The 26,944-nt window shown below is 46.6% G+C and overlaps 2 protein-coding genes across 3 annotated transcripts in view; both read right to left on the bottom strand.

Annotated features, from left to right (window-relative positions):
* TESC (tescalcin) overlaps positions 1-2,008 on the bottom strand; it is a 43,459-nt gene extending 41,451 nt beyond the window's left edge. Inside the window, exon 1 of the mRNA XM_063143743.1 lies at positions 1,684-2,008. Coding sequence (XP_062999813.1) covers positions 1,684-1,741 — 58 coding nt within the window. The 5' untranslated portion in view covers positions 1,742-2,008. The remainder of the gene's footprint in view (positions 1-1,683) is intronic.
* A 14,528-nt stretch (positions 2,009-16,536) lies between these two features.
* The window catches only part of FBXO21 (F-box protein 21), a 32,854-nt gene continuing 22,446 nt past the window's right edge, over positions 16,537-26,944 (bottom strand). Inside the window, exons 11-13 of one of the 2 annotated variants that reach the window (XM_063143709.1) lie at positions 24,669-24,826; positions 17,321-17,990; positions 16,537-17,253 (exon numbers count right to left, since the gene is read on the bottom strand). In XM_063143709.1, coding sequence (XP_062999779.1) covers positions 17,815-17,990; positions 24,669-24,826 — 334 coding nt within the window. In that variant the 3' untranslated portion in view covers positions 16,537-17,253; positions 17,321-17,814. Of the gene's footprint in view, positions 17,254-17,320; positions 17,991-24,668; positions 24,827-26,944 lie in introns of those variants that run through there. The other variant, XM_063143708.1, reaches the window with a different exon arrangement.

The following is a 26,944-nucleotide window of genomic DNA, read 5'->3' as shown; positions in this document are numbered from 1 at the left end:
CAAACACACACACACACACAGAGCACCATTGGTCACCTGGCAGTGATTACCTGAACTCAAAAACACCACTAAAAGAAATCCAAAATAAATTATGAAACGCCTTGAGAATGAGGCAGAAAAATGGAAGCCTCTTTCACAGGAGAAGAAAACATTCAGGCGTGAACTAGATCCATGAACCTACCCGTACACTACGCTCAACATCTAAGGTCCTCCTCCGAGTGCCTACTCCGAGGGAAGCTCAGAGGATGGCAACAAGGGAGAGGGCCTTTTCAGTGGTGGCTCCCCAATTATGGAACAATCTCCCCGATGAGGCTCGCCTGGTGCCAACTTTATCTTTTCAGCGCCAGGTCAAGACTTTTCTCTTCTCCCAGGTGTTTAACAGCATAGGCTGAGTTTTTAAACTGACCCCAGAATAGATGTTTTAAATGGATATTGTCTGTTTTTATGCTTTTTTAGTTTGCTTATTCTTGTTTTTAATGTTCAAAGTTTCAATCTTTGTAAACCGCCCAGAGAGCTTTGGCTATGGGGCGTTATATAAATGTAATAAATCATCATCATCATCCTGCGAACAGAGAAATCTGGGACTTGGGTCTACCACTTTGCCGTCTACCTCCAAGGCACTGATGAAGCAGGAACTATCCATAGTGTAGGATACCATACGCGTGTTGCCTAAATTACGCATCTGTTAAAGGTGTGGCGCTTGACAGCTGTAATTTCCCAACAACTTGGCGCTTGGGTGAACATGGAAAGCTCTTAATAAAACACGTCAAACCAAACTTTTTTGGTTTATCCGAGTTGGACCTGTTCAGGCTTCCAACGAGCCAGCCATGCCTCCTTTCAGGTACTCCATTCCGCCTTTCCCTCTCCCACGCTCCCCCCACCCCCAAACGATAACCTAGCATCGTGTGGCCGCTGAATGGGCTCATTCCTCACTCGGGTTCCTTTTGAAACCCTTTAGGGCAGCCTTCCTCAACCTGGGGCGCTCCAGATGTGTTGGACTGCATCTGGCTGGGGCATTCTGGGAGTTGTAGTCCAACACATCTGGAGCGCCCCAGGTTGAGGAAGGCTGCTTTAGGGTTTTCTAAATTGCTTCCGGCACCTCTGCAAAGCCTGGCGTTCCCCTGAGCCCGCCAACACCTCCCCTCTTTGGCGCACACAGCACCAATCGCCACGAAGATCACTCCTTGGGTTAGGAGTTTGGAATTAGCACATGGGACACCGATGCTGCAGTGGCAGCGCTGGAAAGGAAAAAAGTGGGTTAAAGACTTTGCACGCTTCCGATCCGCCCCGTAGCAAAGCCTGAACCGCACCGTCTGCTGACACAACAGCTCTGGGCGACAAGCGTTCTCGCTCGTTTGTAAACTTCCTTCCCACCCTGCTTTCTCCACCAGCTGGGCCAGAGCCTGTCAAATGTCATCACCGCTCGTGAACACCGCTGCCGATCTTTCAAAAGCTCCCATACATTGCGGAAAGAGAGAGAGAAAAAAAAAGCAGAATTGCTCAAGCAGTGAGAAAGCTGCATTCTTAAGCTGCCTTTCGGAGAGGCACCTGATGACCCCCCCACCCCAAAACTACTTAAAAAAAAAAGGGGCCAATGTTAGAAAGATTAAATGAAAGTAAAAAAAAATTTTTTTTGAAGGGCGTTGGAACGGGGGAGTGACGTGGGCAGCTTCATGTACTTACAGCCTGTCTTGTCGGCCAGCTCCTGGATTTCCTCCGACATGGAGTGGGAAGCACCCATCGCCCTTGCAAACTTGGGTGCAGCTTCTGCAAAAATCCAGCTCAGCCTTGACAGCTTAGAGTTGATGGACAGCTGAAGGGAGAGAGCAAGTGGAGGACCATGGACAGAGAGACCAGCACGGCCTGGAGCAGACAGCAGAGCTAATTGCAGGTGCCGGTTCAGCAGTATCAGCCAGACTTCTGTGCAGAGGCAGAGTTTAAATCTTGAGGAAGCATGAGCCACGAATTGTAATATACACAGACAGAGAGAGGAGAAAAGGCTCCCTCAGGGTCCAAGAGCCCTCTCCGTTCGCAGAAATGCCTAATTGAGGAAGCCATATTGATTTCGGATCATCATTAACGCAAACTAACAACTTGGGGATAGGATGTTTTCCGTTCGTTCTGCACGGTAAACTCCTGGGGCGGGGAGTGGTGGTGGTGGGCAGCCATAGTAACGAGAAAAACACCACACTGCCTTCAGGGCTGGGGGGAGAAGGCTGGGATGGGGGCGAGAACGGGATTACTACATGCATTTGTAGGCATAAAATGTTCTCCTTCAAACATTTTAAAGTAAGCAGAGCAAGGATAAATTGTCCAGCTGCACCCATTAATGCATAAAGTGCTAAATGTTACTCTCCGTTCTCTTCGACTGTTTGCGGATCCTTGTTCATTCGTAATCACATATGGATGCTGCCCAGGGCCGGCCCTGCCATGCAACCAGGTGAATTGTCCTACTTCAGGCGGCGTCATGGGGGGTGGGGGCGGAGGAGGAAACAGATGAAGGCAGGAATTGGTGACTGAATGGTGCAGTGTGGAGCCCTATAGCATGCGGGGGGGAAAGCTGGGGGGACAGTTGGACCCCTTTGAGCTCTCGGTGGCCACATTATTCTGTGCCCAGGTCACACGCCCAGCCCACCTCTTATTTCAAAGGGTGACCTTGGGGATGCCAGCCTAGGGAACGCATCCCTTCCATCTTGGGGTCAGTAAACGACTGCTCACTATTCTGGTTTGACCCTGGCTTGGCTCTGGGCTAATGCCATGCAGAATGTTGCAAGATTTTCCCCACCTTTGGAGGGATTAGAGAGAGAGAGAGAGTGCAGGACACGGAATAATGGGCTCAAGTTACAGAAAGCCAGATTCCGGCTGGACATCAGGAGAAACTTCCTGACTGTTAGAGCAGTACGACAATGGAACCAGTTACCTAGGGAGGTTGTGGGCTCTCCCACACTAGAGGCCTTCAAGAGGCAGCTGGACAACCATCTGTCAGGGATGCTTTAGGGTGGATTCCTGCACTGAGCAGGGGGTTGGACTCGATGGCCTTGTAGGCCCCTTCCAACTCTGCTATTCTATGATTCTATCAGAGAGAGAGAGAGAGAGAGAGAGAGAGAGAGAGAGAGAGAGAGAGAGAGAGAGAGAGAGGTTGTACACCCCAGGAAACAACAACTACAACAATGTCCGCCTGTAGATGAACACAACTGAATTTTGTATGCATATTAAACATTAATCTCTTTAAAAGCACCAAAGTTCAGCCCCAAGTAACAGACAGTGCCTACGTAGTGCAAATGGAAGAAGAAGAAAAAAGCCAACATGGGGACAATGATGGATAGTAAAGGGATTAATTAAAAAAAATGAACTGCAGCCGTGGGATCATGGTGGAACTTGTTTTCTTTCCCCCGCATCTGCTCCATCTCTCCCTATAATCCAAGGACAGTCCTGGTTTTTGTGGTACCATCATTCATAATCAGGGATGCAGTTCAGCCTGGACCGTGAGACCAACGTTAGGGTCCCCACAGCCCGGGGGTCCCCCAAATGACTTGTGTAAAGGAGGACTTTTGGTCAACCTACCCTCCGGATGTCTTGGCTTACACCTTCTATCATCCTTCACCGTTGGCTAGGGCTGATGGGGTTACTGTAGGCCAAAAGGTCTGGAAGACCACAAATTGATGGAAGGATGGTGCCTCCTTCCTTCGTCTCCAGACACTGGGCAGCCATCTGTTGGGAATGTTGTAGCCCAGAATTCCGTACACTGAGCAGATGGTTGGACTGGAAGGCAGGGGAGGGGAGCCTTTCTGGGGAGCACATGGGGGGCAGGGCCAAAGCAAAAAGTGGGCAGGGCTAACCTCTCTGACTCTCTCATTCATTCATTCATTCATTCAAAGTACATAGGAATTGACCCCGATGGGACGTGTTTTTCAAGTCTAATTCCTGGATGTGAAAGGGGCTGAGAAGGGAAAGGTGGACCAGGTGGGAAGGTCCCGTGGGCCACATCTGGCCCACGGGCCGGAGCTTCCACACCCAGTGTTCAGCCCTATGGGCAGTATCCAACGGTGACATTCTGCAAACTCAAATAGCACTAGCAGAGATCCACGGAACCTTTCTGCTGTGCATTAGGTTTGCACAACCGGTCGTGCGATCTGTTGTGCAACGGGTTACCCAAGCATAACGTACATTTGCTTGCGCACATGTAACGTTAGTTGGATTCTTCTGCCTTGCATAGTTCAGAACCTAGTTTCCGCTAGCGCAATGTCATTTGTGCTAACAGAATGATGCATTTGGATACTGCCCTGCGGTTCCATGGAGGGGTGAGCGTGTGTGTGGAGCTAGGTCAATGGATGAGAGCCATTGTGACTAGTGAGTGCTGCCAGATCAAAAGGACCCCAGACTTTGAGATTGATGAGGAAGGGCGTGGTTATGATGGTTGTATTGGGCCTGGGAGCCTGGCCCCGTGATAGAGTCCAGTGTGAAAGGAGCTAGAGTCGGGTTAAGGGCGTGACGTAACTCAGGGATGGGGAATGTGTGGCCATCTAGATGTTGGACAGCAACTTTCATCATCCCTCACCATTGGCTATGCTGGCAAATGATGATGGGTGTGGCAGTCCACAAAACATCTGGAGAACCACACAATCCCTACGCCTGGTGTAAGTCCGTTGAGAGAGAAGGTCAGTGCTGGGTTGGGTGGGTGGGTGGGTGGATGTCTCCTTCGTTTCGTCGCACCGTTGCTCCCTTCTTTCTGCACCTCCAGCATTTTCTTTTTTTCTTCCCAACTGCTGCTCTTGGAAGTACAATCACATTTTTTTTAGGAGAACCCTGAGAAGGAAGCAGACGAGCAAAACCCCACCAGTGCCAAGAAGACTTCCTTCGTGATTCATTCGTTGGCCGCATGCCTGGGCATCTAGAGTGAATTCTGGTACATACTGCGGCCGGCGCAGTTGTCTTAGAAACGCAACTTTGCAGCAGGGTGGCCCGGTGTCCTCGTTTGTGGAGGACGCTCCTCCACTTTGGAGAGCTGTCTGAAACAAGACTGGCTTGTTTCAGACAGGCTAAGAAGGGAGCAGGGAGGACTTGAAGTTGCCCATCCATAGTTAGCAGCGCCTGGACAGCAGACTGAGCAGCCAGGTACACGGGGCACCTAGTCAGGCTGGTCCAAGTCATTTTGCAGCCTGAAGCAGTGATTCCACATCTGGAATCCAGATGCGGACTGGTGGTTGAATCTTACTTCAACTCTGGTGTTGGGATAGCATCCTCCACCAGCAGGAGACTAGCTTTTGGGCCCACAGGGAAAGGTTACCTTAGGGGCTTGGGGGGAGTGATAGAAGGTGTCCACCTGCCCTCAACATCTGCCACCTGATCCCACTGTCTCACTCTGCCTGGCGATGCAGCGGGTCACCAACTTCCCCGCTATAGAGAAACAGATTGCATTTTCATTGAAATGGTAGCTGTTTTTCTTAACTGTGCCTATGAATTAGCATACACAAATGTGATGCAAATCTACCACCCTAGTGTTTACCTGCATGTGACAGAAGATGGAGCTACAGTCCCCTGTACTCATAGATGTAATGCCTTTGGACCGTAGGGGAGCAAGCTGAACCCTGAAGTAGAATAGCTTTACGAGCTCGGAGTAATGATGTTTTGAAACAGCGGTGCACAACCACAGCTCCCTCATACAAGTTGTGCGGCCCCCGGGATCCCTCACACTGCCGCTAAATTCCTCACTGGTCCTAGCATTTAAAGACTCGGCGCCCCTTTCAAAACACATAAATGTAATAATATTTATTTATTATATTTATTACATTTACATCCCACCTTTTTTCCTCCAAGGAACCCAAGGTGGCGTACATAACCCTCCTCTCCATTTTATCCTCACAAACAACAACCCTGTGAGGTAGGTTGGGCTGAGAAGTCTGTGACTGGCCCAAAGTCACCCGGTGAGCTTCCATGGCCGAGTGGAGACTAGAACCCGGATCTCCCAACTCCCAGTCCAACACCTTAGCCACTACGCCACACTGGCTTTGATTTTTATTTTTATCATACCATAGTTTTAAACTTTTCTATCATATGTTATCTTGTATGTTATGGTTTTCATTGATGTGAACCGCTCAGAGAGCTTTGGTTTGTGGGTGGTAGAAAAATGTAATACATATTGTTTTTATACTGTTGTTTTTATGTTTCTGATGGTTTTTAATGAATCCAAGGCTGGAGTTAAAATCGCAGGAAGAAACATTAACAATCTCCAATATGCAGATGACACCACTTTGATGGCTGAAACTGAGGAGGAGCTGAGGAGCCTTATGACGAAGGTGAAAGAAGAAAGTGCAAAAGCTGGGTTGCAGTTAAACCTCAAAAAAAACCAAGATTATGGCAACCAGCTTGATTGATAACTGGCAAATAGAGGGAGAAAATGTGGAGGCAGTGACAGACTTTGTATTTCTGGGCGCAAAGATTACTGCAGACGCTGACTGCAGCCAGGAAATCAGAAGACATGACAAATCTTGATAAAATAGCTAAGAGCAGAGACACCACCCTGACAACAAAGGTCCGCCTAGTTAAAGCAATGGTATTCCCCGTAGTAACCTATGGCTGCGAGAGCTGGACCATAAGGAAAGCTGAGGGAAGGAAGATAGATGCTTTTGAACTGTGGTGTTGGAGGAAAATGCTGAGAGTGCCTTGGACTGCAAGAAGATCCAACCAGTCCATACTCCAGGAAATAAAGCCAGGCTGCTCGCTTGAGGGAATGGTATTAAAGGCAAAACTGAAGTACTTTGGCCACATAATGAGAAGACAGGACACCCTGGAGAAGAGGCTGATGCTAGGGAAAGTGGAAGGCAAAAGGAAGAGGGGCCGACCAAGGGCAAGATGGGTGGATGATATTCTGGAGGTGACAGACTCGACCTTGGGGGAGCTGGGGGTGGCAGCGGCCGACAGAAAGCTCTGGCGTGGGCTGGTCCATGAAGTCACAAAGAGTCGGAAGCGACTGAACGAATAAACAACAAATACTTTTTTTAATGTTTACTGTTTTAAACTTTTGTAAAATGCCCAGAGAGCTTTGGCTATGGGGCAGTATATAAATGAAATAAATAAAGAAATACCTATATAAAAAGACAAATGTCCGACTACACCAGAAATGCAGAACCACATTCAACCCAACAGCCAAATTCCATTTCAGAGGGGTTCTTGGGGGAAGCAGGCGGTGAGGCCCAAGCTACCACCATACATCTGGAGGCTCACAGGTTCTTCAGCACTATGCATTAGTTCTGGGCCCAACCGGGGCCCGGTTCCATAATATTCCAAAGCAAACGCATGTTCGTACATTCAGTTTCTTGGAGGAAGGAGAGGAATCCAGTAATTCAATTTATATAAAATTGGATAGGGCTGCTGGAGCCAGTTCAAATTGCTGCAGGAGCCTGATCAGGTCCCCAGACTGGCGGCTGGCCACTTCAATCTAATCAATGAAAGTAACAACTCACAACAGACAATTGGGGGGGCCTTTAAGCGGCCCCATCTTTCTGCAGGGGAGAGATCCAACTGCCGGCATCTCGCAGCCCGTTTCAATATTCTCCGTTCGATTTGCACACGCGCCGCTCTGCTTTCCTCCTGTGGTCGCGTCTGTCCGAACGCGTCTCTTTTTAAAAGCTGCTGTGCTCGCAAAAACATCCCCCGGACATAGGTTTGCCATATTCTGAATCCACAAAACCGGGACATTTTTGGGGGGTGGGGGTGGGGGAGGCTAGGATTTTTTTTTAAAAAAACTGAGCAATATGTAAAGGTCTAGGGAAAGAAAAAATTCTATCTAAGCTTTAGTTATCTAACACTGCAATCCTGTGTGTGTCTATTCAGAAACAAAACCTATTAAGTTAAATAGGGCTTATTCCCAGGTAAGTATGCATAGGATTGCAGCCTAAAGCACTTAAGCACCTGCAAATAAATAATAGGCAAAGAACAGTTTAAGCAAGCAAACAGAAAAAATGACACTAAATTACATTTCTCCACTAGTTCTCAAAAGCTAGAGGAGACTTCAATATGGAGACTTACACTCCACTGAGCAGGCTCAAGGCACCATTTTGGAGGTTGGAATTTCTCCGGCCGGCTGGAACAGGAATCCGGGATTCTTGATTGACTGGCCGGGACATTTTGGAAATGCTTGGTAACCGTGACATTCCCGGTTTTCCAGGATGTATGGCAACCCTACCCGGACTAGCAAAGAGGGAAGGAACGCTACCATCCAAACGTGGTAATCTGCCTGAAAATAGAGCCCACCTGTCTGTACTTCTAAACATCACTGCGATAAAACAGATATTTGAAAAATAAAAACAAAGGCAACCTGTCTGAGACTCAGCCTTTTTGTGGTGGGTTGTCTAGGGGGTGTTTTGACAGGGGAGAAGCATGACGTGGTGTTCCTGTTTTGATCTGTCTGGACGTGCAAACTATCAGCATTTGCAGCTCAATGATGGCTCCTTCCCTTCCTGGAGTTCTCTTATCTTATCTTGCCACACACTTGTGGCATGCCATAGTTCCTCATGTTGTCCTCCTAATCAGCAAAACATTCCACTTCCCCGTCGAGCAGGAGGGTGAAAGTCGGGGTGGGGTGGGATGCGGGGAGAGAATGACCCACATGCCACTGGAGCCAAGACTATACATAGCTACAGCGCACGCACCCCCCCACAAAACCTCCCCCCATAAGCAGCACGTGCCTTTTCTCTCCAATCTCCTGTAAAGGATTACATTTCTTACAAAAAACGATCTTAAAATCAACATACAATAGAAGAAAGGCTACGCACAGAGGCAGGGCGGAATAGTAGTTAGAGATCTGGGTTCAAATCTCCACCAGGTAACATCTCTCACTCCCCCCTGCTCAGCCTAACCTACTCCACAGGGTTGTTGTGAAGGTGAAAACAAAGTGAGGGGAAGACCTCCAGCATCAGAGGCTGAAAGCCTATACACATCAGTTGCTGGGGAACATGGGTGGGAGGGTGCTGTTGCACCACGTCCTGCTTTCTTGGTCCCTGTTCGAGAACTGGTTGGCCTGTGTGAACAGAACGCTGGACTAGGTGGACCCTTGGCCTCATCCAGCATGAGAGTTCGTCTTATGCATAATGCCTTGATGTCCTTCAATTGTTCAGTACTATCTGGGCAATTTCACGCTGCATTTACACGGCATTTACATTGCCATACAGTTTCGTAAGCGAACAGCCTTTTGAGATGTTGGCTGCCTCCTTGGAGAGATGGGAGAAGGGTGGATCTGGAGCTGTCTGTTGGGAGGGTTTAAGCAAGATGCCTTCAGCCATGCTTAACCTACCTATTTGTAAATAAACACAAATATTACAGAAGGCCAAGAAGCCGCCTGTCACCTCTTCCCAAAGGGAATCAAACTTGGGTGAATCATATAATCATAGAATAGCAGAGTTGGAAGGGGCCTACAAGGCCATCGAGTCCAACCCCCTGCTCAATGCAGGAATCCATCCTAAAGCATCCCTGACAGATGCTTGTCCAGTTGCCTCTTGAAGGCCTCTAGTGTGGGAGAGCCCACAATCTCCCTAGGGAACTGATTCCATTGTTGCACTGCTCTAACAGTCAGGAAGTTTTTCATGATGTCCAGCTGGAATCTGGCTTCCTTTAACTTGAGCCCGTTATTCCGTGTCCTGCACTCTGGGAGGATCGAGAAGAGATCCTGGCCCTCCTCTGTGTGCCAACCTTTCAAGTATTTGAAGAGTGCTCTCATGTCTCCCCTCAATCTTCTCTTCTCCAGGCTAAACATGCCCAGTTCTTTCAGTCTCTCTTCATAAGGCTTTGTTTCCAGACCCCTGATCATCCTAGTTGCCCTCCTCTGAACACGCTCCAGCTTGTCTGCGTCCTTCTTGAATTGTGGAGCCCAGAACTGGACGCAATACTCTAGATGAGGCCTAACCAGGGCTGAATACGGCCCTGTTGCCCCAAAGCCCACCAAAACCCAGAGTCGGACTTTCACCGTGATGTCCCCTCCCTTCAAAAGACCATTAAGTCCAGGGTCAAATAATAAAAACACTGAAGGGACAATCCTACACATGTTTAGATGGGAAAATGTCCTACGATTTCCAGCCAGCATGGCTGGACAGGGAATACTGAGAGCTAAGGCCTTTTGGATCGTGTCCTGAGCCTTTGGCAATCCCCATCTCTTGCAGCAGCAAATTCCACAAGGTACCCTGCTTGGTGTGTGAATACGTAAACCTCATTGTTATTATTTCATTTGTCCTCAAATTATTGTCCCCGAGTGCTAAACCACACACTAAGTTGAATATGTACCATGCAGCTGATGCTCACACATCTGTTTACTTCTGTGTTTTTGATGGTTTTAAATTTTGTATACTTTTTAAAAAAATGTTTACTGTTTTTAACTTTTGTAAACTGCCCAGAGAGCTTCGGCTACGGGGCGGTATATAAATTTAATAGGTAAATAAAGTGTGCGGTGGCCAGTTCTGGATCGGGACCACCATGGCCGGGAAGGTGGAGAATTTAATTAATTTACTAGTCTTTCAACCACAAGAATCTTTGATGTTTTACCATAGGAAAACGAGTTCTTGGAAGGTAGAGCTTGAAGTTTACTGTTCACTCAAGCTCCAAAATACTGGCAAGTTGCAGCTGTTATGCGCCATGCCTCAGGCAATAGGGACATGTGTATCCTACCTTGTGGATATTCCTGCTTCATCACTACCTTGGAGATGGATGGCTGTCAATGGCAAAGTCCCAGATTTCTCTGTTTGCAAGAATTAGACACATGGACCTGGTTCACATCTAACACTAACCCATGGTTTATTTAACCCATGGGTTGTTGAATTCTGGGTTGTGATGTGAACGGAGCCATGCTTACAAACCATGTTTCGTTAACCACAAACAACTGAGAAACAGAACCCATGGTTTGTTGCTGGGTTGTGAAATCTCAGTTGTTAAACCATGGGTTGTTGTTGTGTTTATGGGTACTTTTGCCAGGATACAGGGACAGAGGGGAACAGCAGTATATGCCAGTACTACAGCACCACAAAGGCATTTGGGATACAGTGAGGGTGCGGGCAAAGGAGGAGGAAAACAAATAACACAGGAAACAGCAGTTTGTTCGACTGTCCGCCAGACAAACCCTGGCTGGGTTACAAACCATGGGTTAAACAAACCATGGATGAGTGTTCGGTGGGCAAACCAGGTCATGGAGTCTATACAACTGAAGCTACCATTCGCATTAGCTCTGTAGTCATGAGTTTTACTAGCTCATTATTAGCTCTTTCAGATCAAGCAGCTACAATTTTCCTGATTCAAGCTGTTTTGAAAGCTTCATAACGGCTTTCCAAAACCCATCTGCCAAGTCATGCACAACACACTCTTACCTAGAAACTCACAATTATGGAAAACTGTTATTTTATGAGCAAATGGAGACAGACGCTGGATGATTAACAAGCCCCCGGTAACCCACTGTCCATGAGAGAGATGCTCAAAAATGCTACCGATGAAACTAAGAAAATGCTCACAAACACTTCTGTTCCTTTACCAAGAGCCACAATGTTCTACTCCTCCATCAAGGCTCCACTCTACCAGGGTTGTCTTGAAATGACAGTGATCACATCAAAATAGGTTATTTTGATTCAATTATTCCGTGCCCCCCCCCCGCAAAACAAGTAAGAATGTCTTGCAAATCCCCAAAGATGCTTTCTTTGCCTGCTTCCCCAAAGGTCTGAGAGGTGCCCCATACTCCATGATGTTTTTTGGGGGCGTGGGGGGATTGGAGAGGTACAGCCCTACACATATCAATCAGAAGGGAGTTCAATGGGAGCTATTCCCAAACAAACACGCCAATGAATCAGCACAAGAAACCATTCCAGATGACCTCTCCTTCTAGCAAGGACTGGTACATTTTTCTTATTTAACTGTAAATTGCCACATATCTATTTCATTCAAGATCCTAAGGCAGCAGGTATAGATTGGGCTTTTACTACTGTGCAGATTTACTTAAAAGTTAACCAACCAATTAATTCACTCATCAGCAATTTAAAAAGGCAAATGATTAGTCATCTAAACATCCTGAGCCCTACTTGTGGGCCACTTTCAGAAACTGGATTACATTTGGTCTGATCCAGAGAGGCAAGCCTTATGAAGAATTAGCTATGTTTATGGTGGACAAATCTATCAGTAACCGTTAGCCATGATAATTAAGACTCCATGGTTAAAGGCAGTCTATCTGGGCACAATCAAGAACTCATGTTCTTTAAGTCCTTCATGGGGTCTTCATCGAGGAACCTAGCTGGCCAGTACTAGGATACTGGGGGAAAAAGGACCTTTGATATTCTCCTGTAGGCCTGCTCCTAAGTGCTTTAGGCTGTATTTAATGCAGACCTACCTGGGAGTAAGACCCATTGAACTCAATGAGAGTTGCTTCTGAGTAAATATACTTTTGCTCAGGCTGCATGTTAATTAACAGACCTACACAAAGTTTTTTTTAAAGCTTTCCTAAATTTAAAAACGCACATATATCCAACTTATTACTATTGTTACTACTATTGCTACCAGAAAGAGATTTACTGTTCCAATGTGTTTCAGACCTCACTGAGGTCTTCCTTCAGGGGAATTTACAAAACGATACAATACAAATATAGCTTCTGGATTTAAAAATGATTCTGTATTCTTTAATTCTATAATTGAATTCTTTAGAGTCATAGAATCATAGAATAGCAGAGTTGGAAGGGGCTTACAAGGCCATCGAGTCCAACCCCCTGCTCAATGCTAATTTCCATCTTGCCTAGAAAGAGTACTTTTTACAAAATGCCAGAAACAACCTCCTTATAAACTGTACGAAAAAGAAACATATATTTCATAACAGCATTCCCCAGAAATGAGGACTTACTCTGTAAAGCCCAACTGTGCTTGCTCTTCAGTCTCTGGTGCTATGATGAAACGAGGAAAACTCAAACTCAGGTGTGTTTGAGTCCTGATTGGAAACAGCTGTACTACAAAGTAGTGTTGCAAGGTTGAGAGTCTCATTAAGGCCGAACGGAATCATCATATTTAACCTTAAAATCCACCAGGCTTCTTTCTCCAAAAGAACCTTATCTCTCTGTTTATAACTTTTCTCTATTGCCCAGAAAGAAATTGTCTCTTACTCTAGGGCAGCCTTCCTCAACCTGGGGCGCTCCAGATGTGTTGGACTGCACCTCCCAGAATGCCCCAGCCACCTGGCTGGGGCATTCTGGGAGTTGTAGTCCAACACATCTGGAGCGCCCCAGGTTGAGGAAGGCTGCTCTAGGGGATTTATCTTTGCACTGCTGTATCTTCTGGCAGGCCTACCCAGTTGAATTTTAAGATGCCTTTTAATAATGTGCTGCTTTTAATAATGTATTAATTAGTTTTAAAGATTTTACTGGCCAGCGAGATCATATTACGCCAGTCCTTTTACAACTTCATTGGCTGCCAGTCCAGGTCCGGGCCCGATTCAAAGTGCTGGTATTGACATTTAAAGCCCTAAACGGTTTGGGGCCAGGTTATTTGAAGGAACGCCTCCTCCCATATGTACCTGCCCGGACCTTAAGATCATCTACAGGGGCCCTTCTCTGTGAGCCCCTGCCAAAGGAAGTGAGGCAGGTGGCTACTAGGAGGAGGGCCTTCTCCGCTGTGGCACCCCGGTTGTGGAATGAGCTCCCCAGAGAGGTCCGGCTGGCGCCTACACTGTACTCCTTTCTTCGCCAGCTGAAGACCTTTTTATTCTCCCAGTATTTTAACACTTAATTTGAACTTAAATTTAAATTTTACAGTTTTTACTCTGTATTTTAATTTTATATCAATTTTGCCGCATGGTTTTTATCCTGGTTGTGCTTTTTATATTGTATTGTGTATTTGTGCTTTTAACCTGTTGATTGTCTTGCTAAGATTTTAATTTTTGTGAACCGCACAGAGAGCTTCGGCTATTGGGCGGTATAGAAATGTAATAAATAAATAAATAAATAAATAAAATTTAATCAATTATATGTATTTTATGGTGTTTGCATAAGTGTTGTACCCCACCTCGATCCAGAGGAAGAGGCAGGTAACAAATAATAATAATAATAATAATAATAATAATAATAATAATTAGATGGTGCTCCCACATTTCAAAGTTTGATGTTATTAATATGCACTATTTTATGAGGTCTGAAACACGGCGGAACTGTAAACGTCTTTGGAATTTGTTTTGTCTACCCTCTTGCTTTTTGGTTACTTAAAACCTCTCACTATTGTGCATATTATATGGAAGGAAATACCAATTTGGAAACAACATCGTAAGATTCGTGGCTTGATTTGCATTTTGATCTCAGCCCCGTAACCGTCTTTCCGTGACATGGCGCAGTGCTGGAATAGACAGCAGTAATAACAAAGAAAACACTTCCGGGAACGTGTAAAGTACATTTCATTTTCGACAGAACGACCCCAAGCGGTTCCCAAACAGCTGGGAATAGGTAGTGAGTCTAAGAGGGTTAAGTGAGGGGGTTGAATCCCAGGCGAGCTTGAAGGCTACAACTTTTCCTTTTAAAAATAAACTTAACTATTGTGCATAAATTCAAAAACTACTGTATGAGAGGCAGCTTATACAGTACACTGCAATCACTTTTAATGCTCATAATTCACTATTACTCTGCAGTTGTTCCAGTTCTACAGACTGGTAAATTACAGCTTTCACATGACTTTAAAAGAAAATAAAGTTCCATTAACGTGTTCCACAGTCCCAGAATTCATTCTATCTAAAAACATATAAAATGCCCAAGGAGAGACACATGTTAGGTTGTAGGAACCCCTTCTGTAGCCCTGTCAGACTAGCTGAATAAATAACATGTAGTTCCAAACAGTCTGTAGAAGATATATAAATACAGTCTATAAGCCAATGAGGTTAAGATTTTATTCCAGAGATATCATCGTGACGGGGAGGGAAGGAAAGAGAACCCCACGCTTGAAACTCTCCTAAAAATAGCTCATTTTGTGATCAAAACTGCATATCGAATATTAGCTGTACAAATTCTATTGTTCTTTTTAAATATAACATTAGTTGAATATTTATATATATATATATTATATATATAGCACCTTTGATATGAAGGACACGTTCTAAGTGCTTTACATACATACAAACTACTGAGGACATCTCGGGAAGAGGTAAATACCACAGGCAAGCACCAGACTACCAACAGCACAGCTTTGGATCAAGGCCTCACGACTAGTGCTAACTTTAGGACTAAGACCCAATCAATGGCAGGAGTCCTAGCATGCTCAAGGAACCAACAGTAGGCGAAATGCTAATGTTTGAGGAAGATGCATTATTACCTTAGTAAGATAGTGACAGCTGCTTATATAGGACTATATACTGCTCAATTCCATATCCTTCCAAGATAGGTTTGGGTGACCCTATGGAAAGGAGGACAGGGCTCCTTTATCTTTAACAGTTGCATAGAAAAGGAGATTTCAGCAGGTGTCATTTGCATGCATGCAGCCCGTGGTGAAATCCCCTCTTCATCACAACAGTTAAAGCTGCAGGAGCCCTGCCCTCTTTTGTATCTGGTCATCCTAGTACAACTTCTCCAGCTTTAACTGTTGTGATGTAGAGGGGATTTCACCAGGGGCTGCATGCATACAAACGACACCTGCTGAAATCCCCTTTTCTATACAACTGTTAAAGATACAGGAGCCCTGTCCTCCTTTTCATACAGTCACAAACTGCATAGGATTTCAGACCTCCCATTCCGGCCTTTCGAATTCAGATTACGTTTACCGCACATGCTTTCAGCGTTTCCTCCCCCTCCACCAAAACACTTATTTTGTTGTCATTTGCATCATTAGCTTTCCTCTTGGTTTGCTTTCCCAGGGCAAATCAGACAGTTACATTGCTTGCTTCCCCATGTGAACCATCTCCTAGTACCCCAGAGGTGAGGGAACTCAGGCCCGCGGGCCAAATTCAGCTCTACTGGGGGCCCTCCACCATTCCCCAGATGGCCTCAGTTCCACCTTCTATCTCCCACCCGTTTGGGGATTCCCCCCTTTCTAAAAGATAGAGAGAGACTCTACTAAGGCGTAGTTGCTGTCAGCTGCTGTTGAGTTAAAATATGCTGGTATGATTGGCATTTTGCCCCTCCCCCCATTTTTCCCCTTTGGCTCCGCCCACCCCGGAATGCGGCCCCCGAGAGCTTCTCCAGAACTGAATCCGGAGGTTCCCCACCCCTGCAGTATATGCCGCAGTGTCGATGTGAATGTGGCCAATCACAGCCCTTGGCTGCAACTGTAGGGCTACTGCTTTCAGCTGATGTGGTCTCAGGTCAACAGCCGTGATTGGCCACATCTAAAGACGAAGTATGCATGCGCACTAACTCACAAGGAGGGCGACAGGACCTGTGGGAGGAAGGTCTTCGATACCTTAACCAACCCCCTCCAAGCCGTTCCAAGTCACCCCAGCAGATATGTCGAATTTCACAAGGAAATGTGCTCACTAACTATCATGAAAATACTGCATGCAAATCAACAGCGATCCTGGAAAGAATGATTTCACGGCTACTAACGGCGCCGTTCAAAGCTAAGATCATAAAAGTGTATCGTTTTATCCTTCACAACATGATAATTACAACTCGCCGGCGGTGCCGCTGAGCAGGTAATCCAGTAAGTATCAATTGCACTCTGCTTAGAGATGCCAATTTAAAAATTACACATTCTGCCCTTACAATAACATGTGTTTACGGTGTCTAGAAGGGCATGATCAGCCATGTCACCTTGCATGCCCAAGCTGCTATTTAAGCAGTTGGACTGCAAATCAACTAACCCAGATTTCATGAACACTCCCTGATAAACAAGGAGCTTCGGACGTTACACTTCCTGGGTTTTTCTCCAACTGGAAGCCTGCTGGAACTAGAGCAAACACGCGGTTTGTGTTTTAAGAAATGTGCTACTGAACGTCATAGCACAGGTGGACTCAGCGACAGGGGACCCTTGCCTCTACCTGAGCAGCCTCTTTGAGGTGCGGAATAAAAGACGGATACGCACATCCAACCTGATCACAGCAAATGTGGCATCCTCAGAAGGTCACCCTTGCTGCTGGCGGTGTGCGTGTGCGTGTATGGTGGAATGGGATTTATGAAGCCTGAAAGGAAAGGGAAGACTGATACAAACCTCCTATTTCATGCGACAATTAAGCTGTCTCTTTGAAATGGGAAGAGCTCCTCTCAACACATCCTCAAGATCTCTGGGCAAGGAAGTTTCTGTATCATTCCCAAGATACCGCCCAGAGAGCTTCGGCTACTGGGCGGTATAGAAATGTAATAAATAAATAAATAAAATAAAGATTCTGGCACTAAACTACTGGCTATAGCAAAGAGCATGGAAGGGGGGGGGGAATCGGACCAGGAAGAAGAAAGTAATGTTGTGTTATATCCAGGGGATCTTAAATTACTAAGTACAAAACTCAGACCTTTGAAATATTGCAAAGCCCTATCTACAAAATGTCAATATTTTCCATCTCCAGGCCATCAAAATCATAACCGAGTCAAGGAAAAGAGTGTCTGAAGTCCAGAAGTTGTAGAACGGACCAGGTCCTTCGTACAATGAAGTCATTTGAAACAACCGACGTTTCGCCTCGACAACTCGTGTGGCCCACGTTATTTCACTAGCGTTGGCACAGCATAATTGGGTGGTTACATAACACGAAACGCTTCACCGCTAGCCATCCAGCAAAACTCGGTTCTAGACAGGCCAGAGAACACTAGCTTCCTGACGATGCAATTCTCACAGCTGCTGGGTGATGTCATCTTTTGCCCTTGCAAAGAGGATTTTTTTTTTTTTTTAAAAAAAGGCTCATTCTTTGTTCTCGTACGTCTTTTGGACGGTCGTGCGTGTAAGCTCTAGATCCTCAGGGTATCGAATCTCCAACTCTGCGTTTGCTACGTAGTGAGTGCTAGCAAACTCGGCAAAGTAGCGGCCAATGTCTGGGTGAGAGATTTCATGAGGCTCCATGTTATACGCCAGGTTCTCTGAAAGAAGAAGAAAGAGCAAGTTACTAGAGCTGTGAAGTACCGGGAAGGAACAGTTTGGGTCTGTCGCTCTTCGGGGGAATTTGCTGTCATTTAGAGTCGTCGCCAGCTCCGGCGATAGGCCCCTCTATGTAACTCGGCTCCGTCAGTTTGCTAATGACCAATACACAAATCTACGTAATAAAACCCTGACTGGGATTGTTTAGCTTGGAGAAAAGGAGCCTAAGGGGAGACATGACAGAGGTGTACAAAATTATGCCTGGTATGGAGAATGTGGAGAGGGAGACATTTTTCTCCGTCTCTCAAAATACTAGAAACTGGGGTCATCCCATGAAACTGATTGGTGGGAGATCCAGGACAAATAAATGGAAGGGCTTCTTCACACAGTGCACAGTTAAATTATGGAACTCACTACCGCAAGATGTCGTGATGGCCACCAATCTGGATGTCTTTAAAAAGGGGTTGGATAAATTCCTGGAGGTGAAGGCTATCCATGGCTACTAGCCCTGATGGTTGTGTGCTGCCTCCAGTATTCGAGGCAGTAAGCCTGTGTGCACCAGTTGCTGGGGAACATGGACGGGAGGGTGCTGTTGCACCATGTCCTGCTTGTTCATCCCTGGCCGATGGTTGCTTGGCCACTGTGTGAACAGAGTGCTGGACTAGATGGACCCTTGGTCTGATCCAGCAGGGCTCTTCTTATGTTCTAGGAGACGTCTATACGCCAACACTTTGGTAGCTGATTCCCTCAAAACCCCACAGCAGCAGTTCTGTGAGGCAGAATTGATAAAAGTTACAGGGCTGGAGGGAGCGTGGGCAATCTGACCAGGAAAAACCACTGTGCCAGAGGCCATATGGCTTGTCAAGTTCGCCCCCTGCCCTGCATTCCAGTGCCTATCCTGCACTGGGATCCGCCGTTAGCAACGCCCACTTGCGTAACTTGAACCAAAGCCAACACTGACAGACGAAGAAGCAATGTGGTGACCTCGGAGCAATGGAAAAAGTCGTGGTAAAACAACACGGCAAAAAAGCGCCGTTTCAGAGGGGGAAGGCCAACGCAGCTGAGAGTTGCAAGCTGCGTCATACACACAACGCAGCACCGCTGTGCAGCTATGATGGGGTGTATAGACAAGCCGCTAGGCAAGGGCAGCTTCAGGGGAGCAGAGTTTTCAGCAGAGAGGTGGAGGACGGTGTGCGGGCGCTGATGTGCACACAGGCACTGGAAAAAGGCACAAATACAGAGCTTGTGAAAGACTGCACGGTGCCCAAATTATTTATTTATTACTTATTTTTATTTATTAAAACATTTGTATCCCGTCCTCTGTCACTAGGATCTACAGATAAAATCAAAACGATGTAAACATAGATAATATACATAGCTAAAAACGTATTTAATCACTGTGTTTCTGGCTGTCTGATTTGTGTTACGGTCAGACTGACCTCATGGGGTATATTAATTATACACCGGTGGCAAATGCCCTTAGACCCCGTCCCATCCCTAGAGATCTGAGTTTTTTAACTGACCCCAGAACAGTTGTTTTTAAATGGATATTGTCTGTTTTTGTTTGTATTTTATGCTTTTATATTTTGTATATTTATTTTTAATGTTCAGTTTTTAACTTTTGTAAACCGCCCAGAGAGCTTCAGCTATGGCGGTATACCAACTGTCTCTGCAGAGGCCACCAGTGAGGGAGGAAGCAGCAGCCAGGCACCTCTCCACCGTGCCTGGGTCCAGCTCCAGCTGAGAGCCCCCTCCCTCCTGCTACCAACTGTCTCTGCAGAGGCCACCAGTGAGGGAGGAAGCAGCAGCCAGGCACCTCTCCACCGTGCCTGGGTCCAGCTCCAGCTGAGAGCCCCCTCCCTCCTGCTGTCACCTGTAACTGCTGAACTTTCCAACTAAGATTGTAGTGCCTGAATTTGCTTTCCTTTCCCCCCTCCTCCTCCTCCCTCCCAATCCCCTTTCCTTTTGTGTCATGTCTTTTAGATTGTAAGCCTGTGGGCAGGGACTGTCAAGAAATACTTTTGTAAGCCGCCGTGAGAGCCTTTTTTTGGCTGAATGGCGGCATAAAAAGCCTTAAATAAAATAAATAAAATAAAATATATAAATGTAAATCATCATCATCATCATCATCATCAAATTAAAACCAGTAGAATTTTTAAAAAAGCAATAAAAAGAATTAAAGCTAGGTGTAACCATGGAGAACTCACTAGTCTTCAAAGGCCTTGATAAAAAGCCACGTTTTAAGTCGGCGCTGAAATTAAGCCAGTGCCGGCACCAGCCGGGCCTCCAAGGAAAGGGTCTTCCATAGCCGGGGGGCCACCACAGGGAAAGCCCTCTCCCATGTCCCACCATAATGTATGTCTCGCGTTGGTGGGATGCAGAGGAGGGCATCAGCCCCAAGGCCTTCACCCTATCATGTTTGATGCCACAGTTCCACTGAGCAGACCCATATCCTCAAGGTGCTCTATGGAGCCAGCAACAGCATAATGATCCAGTCCATCACCGGCTCCCCCTTTTAAAGATCCCTCTTTCATGAGCTCAGCCGGCTTCCTTAGCTAAGGAGGGCATTCTGATGCAACGTCGGAGGGACTTCTGTAACGCACGCTGGATTCTGAGCCTCGGAGGGCAAAGGTTTCAGACTGTGTGAGTCCGAACAAGAACGGGGGAAATGGCAGATAAGGGATTTGAGAGAAACACTTCCAGTAATGATTGAAGTTGTGGAACAGAGCGCCATCTACTGTAAGAAAGCAAAATGAATTGTGTCTAAGCACCCTTATTATTATTATTATTTATTTATTTATTTATATAGCACCATCAATGTACATGGTGCTGTACAGAGTAAAACAGTAAATAGCAAGACCCTGCCGCATAGGCTTACATTCTAATAAAATCATAATAAAACAATAAGGAGGGGAAGAGAATGCAAACAGGCACAGGGTAGGGTAAACAGGCACTGGGTAGGGTAAAACTAACAGTATAAAGTCAGAACAAAATCAAGTTTTAAAAGCTTTAGGAAAAAGAAAAGTTTTTAGCTGAGCTTTAAAAGCTTTAAAACCAGTGCCCTCCAGATATTTTTCTGACCACTGGCTGGTACGGAAGTTGAAATCCAAGCCAGCACCAAGTTCAGAAAGCTCTGTGTGTGTGTGTGTGTGTGTGTGTGTGTGTGTGTGTGTGTGTGTGTGTAAAGACAGCTTGGAGAGCATTCTGTGCCTAACTTTCCTAATGTGGAATGGGTGTTCCTGGCACTGGGAGGAAGCCATCGGCTAGAGCGTCTTGCCGGTGTACCAGCCTTCTCACTACCCAGGTACTTTGGATTAATTTGTGGAGCTCATCTCCACAAATGAGTGCTGAAATCTCTTGCCATGGCCTGCCGACTATGGGCCAAAGCTGGCTTTCAAAACCTCCCGAAAAATGCGAGGATAAAACTGACTGGCTAAAAACTTATCAAACTAAAAGCGAACTGCAAACTGCAGAGCTCAGAGGGGAAGCAACCTCCCTCGTCGCCATCTTGCCGTAACACCAATGGGCCGAAGAGACCGATTTTCAAATCCTTGCTTGCTGTCCCTTTGCCATGGTCCTCCACTCCTCTGAAAGAGTGGATGGTTCCTTGCCCAGCCATGTAGGTCCTTAAATATTTCAGCAAGCGCCGACCACACCTTTTCAAGCCTACCTTGGCAATCAGAAGTACTGAGAACCAGAACCTCCTCAAGCTGAACGCTTGACTCTGTCAGGCAGCACCATACTCTGCAGCTTTTCTGCACTTCCAGGCCTGTTTCTGAAGACGCAGGTCTGCAGCTTGGGTGTACTTCTGGATTCAGCCCTGAGCCTGGATGCCCAGGTTTCGGCGGTGGCCAGGAGTTCATTTGCACAGTTAAAGCTAGTGGGCCAGCTGCGCCCGTTCCTAGAGATGTCGGACCTGGCCACGGTGACACATGCCTTAGTTACATCCCGATTGGATTACTGTAACGCGCTCTACGTGGGGCTGCCTTTGAAGAGTGTTCGTAAACTCCACCAGGTTCAAAGAGCTGCAGCCAGATTGCTTGACTGGGGCTGGTTACAGGGAGCAGACGACAACTCCCCTGTTAAAACAGCTCCACTGGCTTCCAGTCTGTTTCCGGGCACAATTCAAAGTGCTGGTTATGACCTATAAAGCTCTATATGGTTCGGGTCCAGGTTATTTGAAAGACCGTATTCTCCCTTATGAGCCTGCCCGTGCTTTGAGATCTTCTGGAGAGGCCCTTCTTTCAGTCCCACCTTCTTCACAGGCACGTTTGGTGGGAACATGGGAGAGGGCCTTCTCGGTGGCTGCTCCGGTGCTCTGGAACTCTCTTCCCGGGGAAGCTAGGCTGGCTCCCTCCTTGATGGGCTTTCGGAAGCAGGCTAAAACTTTTTTGTTCCAGCAGGCCTTTGGAGAATAATCCGGCCCTCCATCTATGTTAATGTCTTATAATTTTGTTGTGTATTTTTTAATTGTTTATGGTTTTGTTTCCCTCCCACCCATGTATATTTTAAACTTTGTAAGGCCGCCTTGAGGCCCAGCATTGGGCAAAAGGCGGGATACAAATAATAATAATAATAATAATAATAATAATAATAATAATAATAATAATAATAATAATAATTCCGTTCTGACTCTGGCTTATTCCTTGGCTCCAACTTCTGGCTTGCTTCTTGGTTCTAATGCCTGCTTTGTTCCGCAGCTCTGACTCCCTGGCTTGCTCTTTAATTCTAATTCTCCGGGTTCCAGATCTTGGCCCCTGGCTTATGTCGGATCATAGAAGAGTTGGAAGGGTCGTATAAGGCCATCGAGTCCAACCCCCTTCTCTATGCAGGAATCTACCTTAAAGCATCCCTGATATTGGCTGTCCAGCTGCATCATAAATGCCTCTGGTGTGGGAGAGCCCACTACCTCCCTAGGTCATTCGTTCCATTGTCGTACTGCTCTAACAGTCAGGATGTTTTTCCTGGTGTCCAGCTGGAATCTGGCTTCCTGTAACTTGAGCCCGTTATTCCTTGTGTCCTGTGCTCTGGGATGATTGAGAAGAGAAGAGAACCTGGCCCTCTTCTGTGTGACAACGTTTCAAGTCTCCCCTCAATCTTCTCTTCTCCAGGCTAAACATGCCCAGTTCTTTAGTCTCTGCCTACAGCTCGTGCCTGACAGGTAGTACATGGGTTTGAGCATAATATGTCGATAAACCTCTTTGCTCTTAATTAGGGGTGTAAAACATGCTTCCCCCAAGCTTTCTGGCAGCCCCCAGTGTCTGTTGCCAACCCCAAAAGAAGGGGTGAGGGAGGGGGAAAAAATAACCTGTTCCAGGAACAGGCTCTACGGTTCCTCCCTATTCCTCCCTCTTTTTCAGCAATCAGATTAGGGTGGCTGGGGAAGGCAGGGGGCTTCAACACCTTGATGCTGCGACATGAAACAGATGCTCTTGCTGCCAGACCAAGATCTGTTGCTGCTCGGGTGTGTGCAAGCACTGCGCGAATGTGTGTGCTCACGCACACATGTGCAGCCCCTGCTGGCCCAGCAGACACCCCATGTGTCCTTCGGTTGTGCCTCCCTGCTCTTAAGGGTGAGTCAGTGCTGAGGAACAAAGACGGAGTTAGAGCCAAGAAGCAAGCCGGCAGTTGGAGCTGAGGAATGGACTGGAGTCAGAATGGGAGGAAATGCATGCAGAAGCACGTCAGAGCCAGGGAGATGTTACAGCTCGGGTGGGATCCCAGCCCTAGCAGGCATTGGGCCCCATTCAGAAGACACCTTAAACCATGGCTTTAACCATGGTGGTTAAGCCAGAAAGCCAGGCCGTGTTCAGAAGACACCTTAAACCATGGCTTTAACCATGGTGGTTAAGCCAGAAAGCCAGGCTGTGTTCAGAAGACACCTTAAACCACGGCTTTAACCATGGTGGTTACGCCAGAAAGCCAGGCTGTGTTCAGAAGACACCTTAAACCATGGCTTTAACCATGGTGGTTAAGCTAGAAAGCCAGGCTGTGTTCAGAAGACACCTTAACCCATGGCTTTAACCATGGTGAGTAAGGGTTTATGCTTTAACACTGTGGTTAAAGCTGTGGTTTAAGGTGTCTTCTGAACACAGCCTGGCTTTCTGGCTTAACCACTGTGATTAAAGCCATGGTTTAAAGTGTCTTCTGAACGGGGCCCAACTCTTATCGCCTTTGCCTGTCTAGGAGGGCAGGATCAGTCCAGTGCCTGGGAATAAATACTTCCTTGGCAAGACAGAAGCTGTGACCCGCAGTTCCATGACTCAACACGCAATGTAGCCACCCACAGGTCCAAAATAACCTTATTGCTCCTGACAATAGGTTAGTCAAGGGCATATATCAGAGTCAGTGCGGCGTAGGGGTTAGAGTGTTGGGCTGGGAGTCGGGAGATCCGGGTTCTAGTCCCCACTCAGCCATGGAAGCTCACTGGGGGACTTTGGGCCAGTCACAGGCTCTCAGCCCAACCTACCTCACAGGGTTGTTGTGAGGCTAAAAATGGAGAGGAGGAGGATCATGTAAGCCGCCTTGGGTTCCTCGGAGGAAAAAAGGCAGGATATAAATGTAATAAATGAAGTATTTACACAGCTGAACTAGCAGGCACTGCAAAGCTGGGTTTGCATCCCGTATAGGGGCTGTATACATTTCCACGAATGAGTAGGACCAACGCGCTCCCTGCCTACCTTGGGCAGCATATCGGCATGACCCGTCCTCCACCAGCACATTGTAGAAGGGCTGGTGGGGACCATGCGGCAAGCTGTGGACGTTCATGTTGCGGATCCACTCGTGCCCCATCATGCACGCTGGGTCCCAGCCGTAGATCACACAGTTATAGCCGTATCTACATGGAAAAAAACAGGGGGGGAAAGGAACACACAGCTCGATCAATGGTAGAAGTGGAAGCAATCTGGCAGGTTGGGGCGATCGAGAGGTGAGAATACTGAGAAAACAAGGCCAGAAGCCTTGAGACGCCTCCTCTGCACGTGGTTTGGTTCTTGCAAGTGAACTGCATGGATATTGGAATAATGTATGTGCTTGAGTACCCAGCTAGCTGGGGGAAAGGTAATAATGGCCGGGGAAGGCAACGGCAAACCACCCCGCTATAAGACCTGCCAAGAAAACGTCAGCGAAAGCTGGCGTCCCTCCAATGACTCAGTGCTTGCACGAGAGGTTCCTTTCCTTTCCTTTCCTTCCTTGAATGTGCTGTAATTCTAAAACTGTTACGCTTAATTGGAATTTCTAACTGTCAAGACCACTTGATACAGTAGAAGACAAATAAGCTAGCTTGATCAGGAGGACTGACCACAGTCTGACATTGCCAGAAGAGTTAAGGGCCCTCTGTTGATCAGGTATAATGAAGAAGTTTTCTTTGGTCTGTCTTTGTTTTGCTTTAGAACTTTGCTAACTGCTAATTGGTTAAGATGCTGCTATGTATAAATACATATGCTTTTCACACGGCCAGTTGAGACGTTCTTTGTCTGTAGGACTTTCTCCATACAGGTGCCTTAAAACCAACGTGGACTTTTATCTTTCACAATACTGATGACCGAATAGTGATGTGGAAGCTGAGACTGCTGCTTCAGGGCATTTTCTCTCTCTGCATGTCTACACCGGCCTTACCCCCTGGGATCATTTCGGGATCGTCCCTGTGCATCCAAATGACACACAGGGGATCCTGGGATAATCCTTAGGTGTAGAAAGGCGCTCTCTCTCTCTCTTCAATGAATCTCTATCCATGCATTTCAACTCAGGGGCGTTTTCTCAACGACGGAGAAAAATGGAGTCGCCACCAAATGCATTGAACCCTTTTTTTGAGGCATTCCCCCTCCCACCCCCGTCTTCTTCCAAAGAGGTTTACAACTTCCGTAGGAATCTGGCAATTCAGACCCATTCGCTTCCCAAAACGCCTGCTCCTGGAGGAGGTGAAAACTACAAGAGCTGTTTTGTTGATAAAGATCATCACGGTGGCCTGAACTTTTGGACTCTCCGTGGGTGTCTGGCCTGCACTTCAACATTTACCACCCCACCAGTGTGCTTGCATTTATTTATTTTTTATTTTAACTTACAGGGAGATTACAAAATAATAATCTAAGGGAGCATCTCTAGGCACCAGCAGTCTGGCGTGGACTGTACCACACTGTCACCTTGTCCTTCTGCGTGGGTCGACCGTGCCACAGATTGGAACTCTGCATCGTGCCCAAACCGACTAAGAATAATCTTGTCAACACAGAAATGGAATAGTGTTCCGAGAGAGCTATTTTAACCCTGTCCTTATGGTGAGCAGATGGGTAAAATGCTTCCCCTCCCCACCCCACAGTTAGCTACTTGTATAACATTTCCTTCACAACAAAGGATGTTCATCCCCTTGGAGTTGAGTGATGCTTGCTTCATCTGAATCTGAGCGTTTGGGGGAGTTGTTTGTAGGCCTGAGCAAACTTTTGAACATTTGGCCTGGATTTTCGGGGAGAAGCAGGGAGAACCAGAGAGGTCCGCCTGGCGCCTACACTGTACTCCTTTCGTCGCCAGCTGAAGACCTTTTTATTCTCTCAGTATTTTAACACTGAATTTGAACTTAAATTTAAATTTTACTGTTTTAACTCTGTATTTTAATTTTATATCAATTTTGCCGCGTGGTTTTTATCCTGGTTGTGCTTTTTATACTGTATTTTGCATTTGTGCTTTTAACCTGTGGGTTGTTTTATTATGGTTTTAATTTTTGTGAACCGCCCAGAGAGCTTCGGCTATTGGGCGGTATAAAAATGTAATAAATAAAAAAGGAAGGAAAGGAACCTCTCATGCAAGCACTGAGTCATGACTGACTCTTGGAGGGATGCCAGCTTTCGCTGACGTTTTCTTGGCAGGCCTTATAGCAGGGTGGTTTGCCGTTGCCTTCCCCGGCCGTGATTACCTTTCCCCCAGCTAGTTGGGTACTCATTTTACCAACCTCGGGAGGATGGAA

This window comes from Elgaria multicarinata, chromosome 18, assembly GCF_023053635.1.
Source record: "Elgaria multicarinata webbii isolate HBS135686 ecotype San Diego chromosome 18, rElgMul1.1.pri, whole genome shotgun sequence".
In the NCBI taxonomy this organism is placed as follows: Eukaryota; Metazoa; Chordata; class Lepidosauria; order Squamata; family Anguidae; genus Elgaria; species Elgaria multicarinata.
This window is presented reverse-complemented; position numbering and strand designations above follow the sequence as displayed.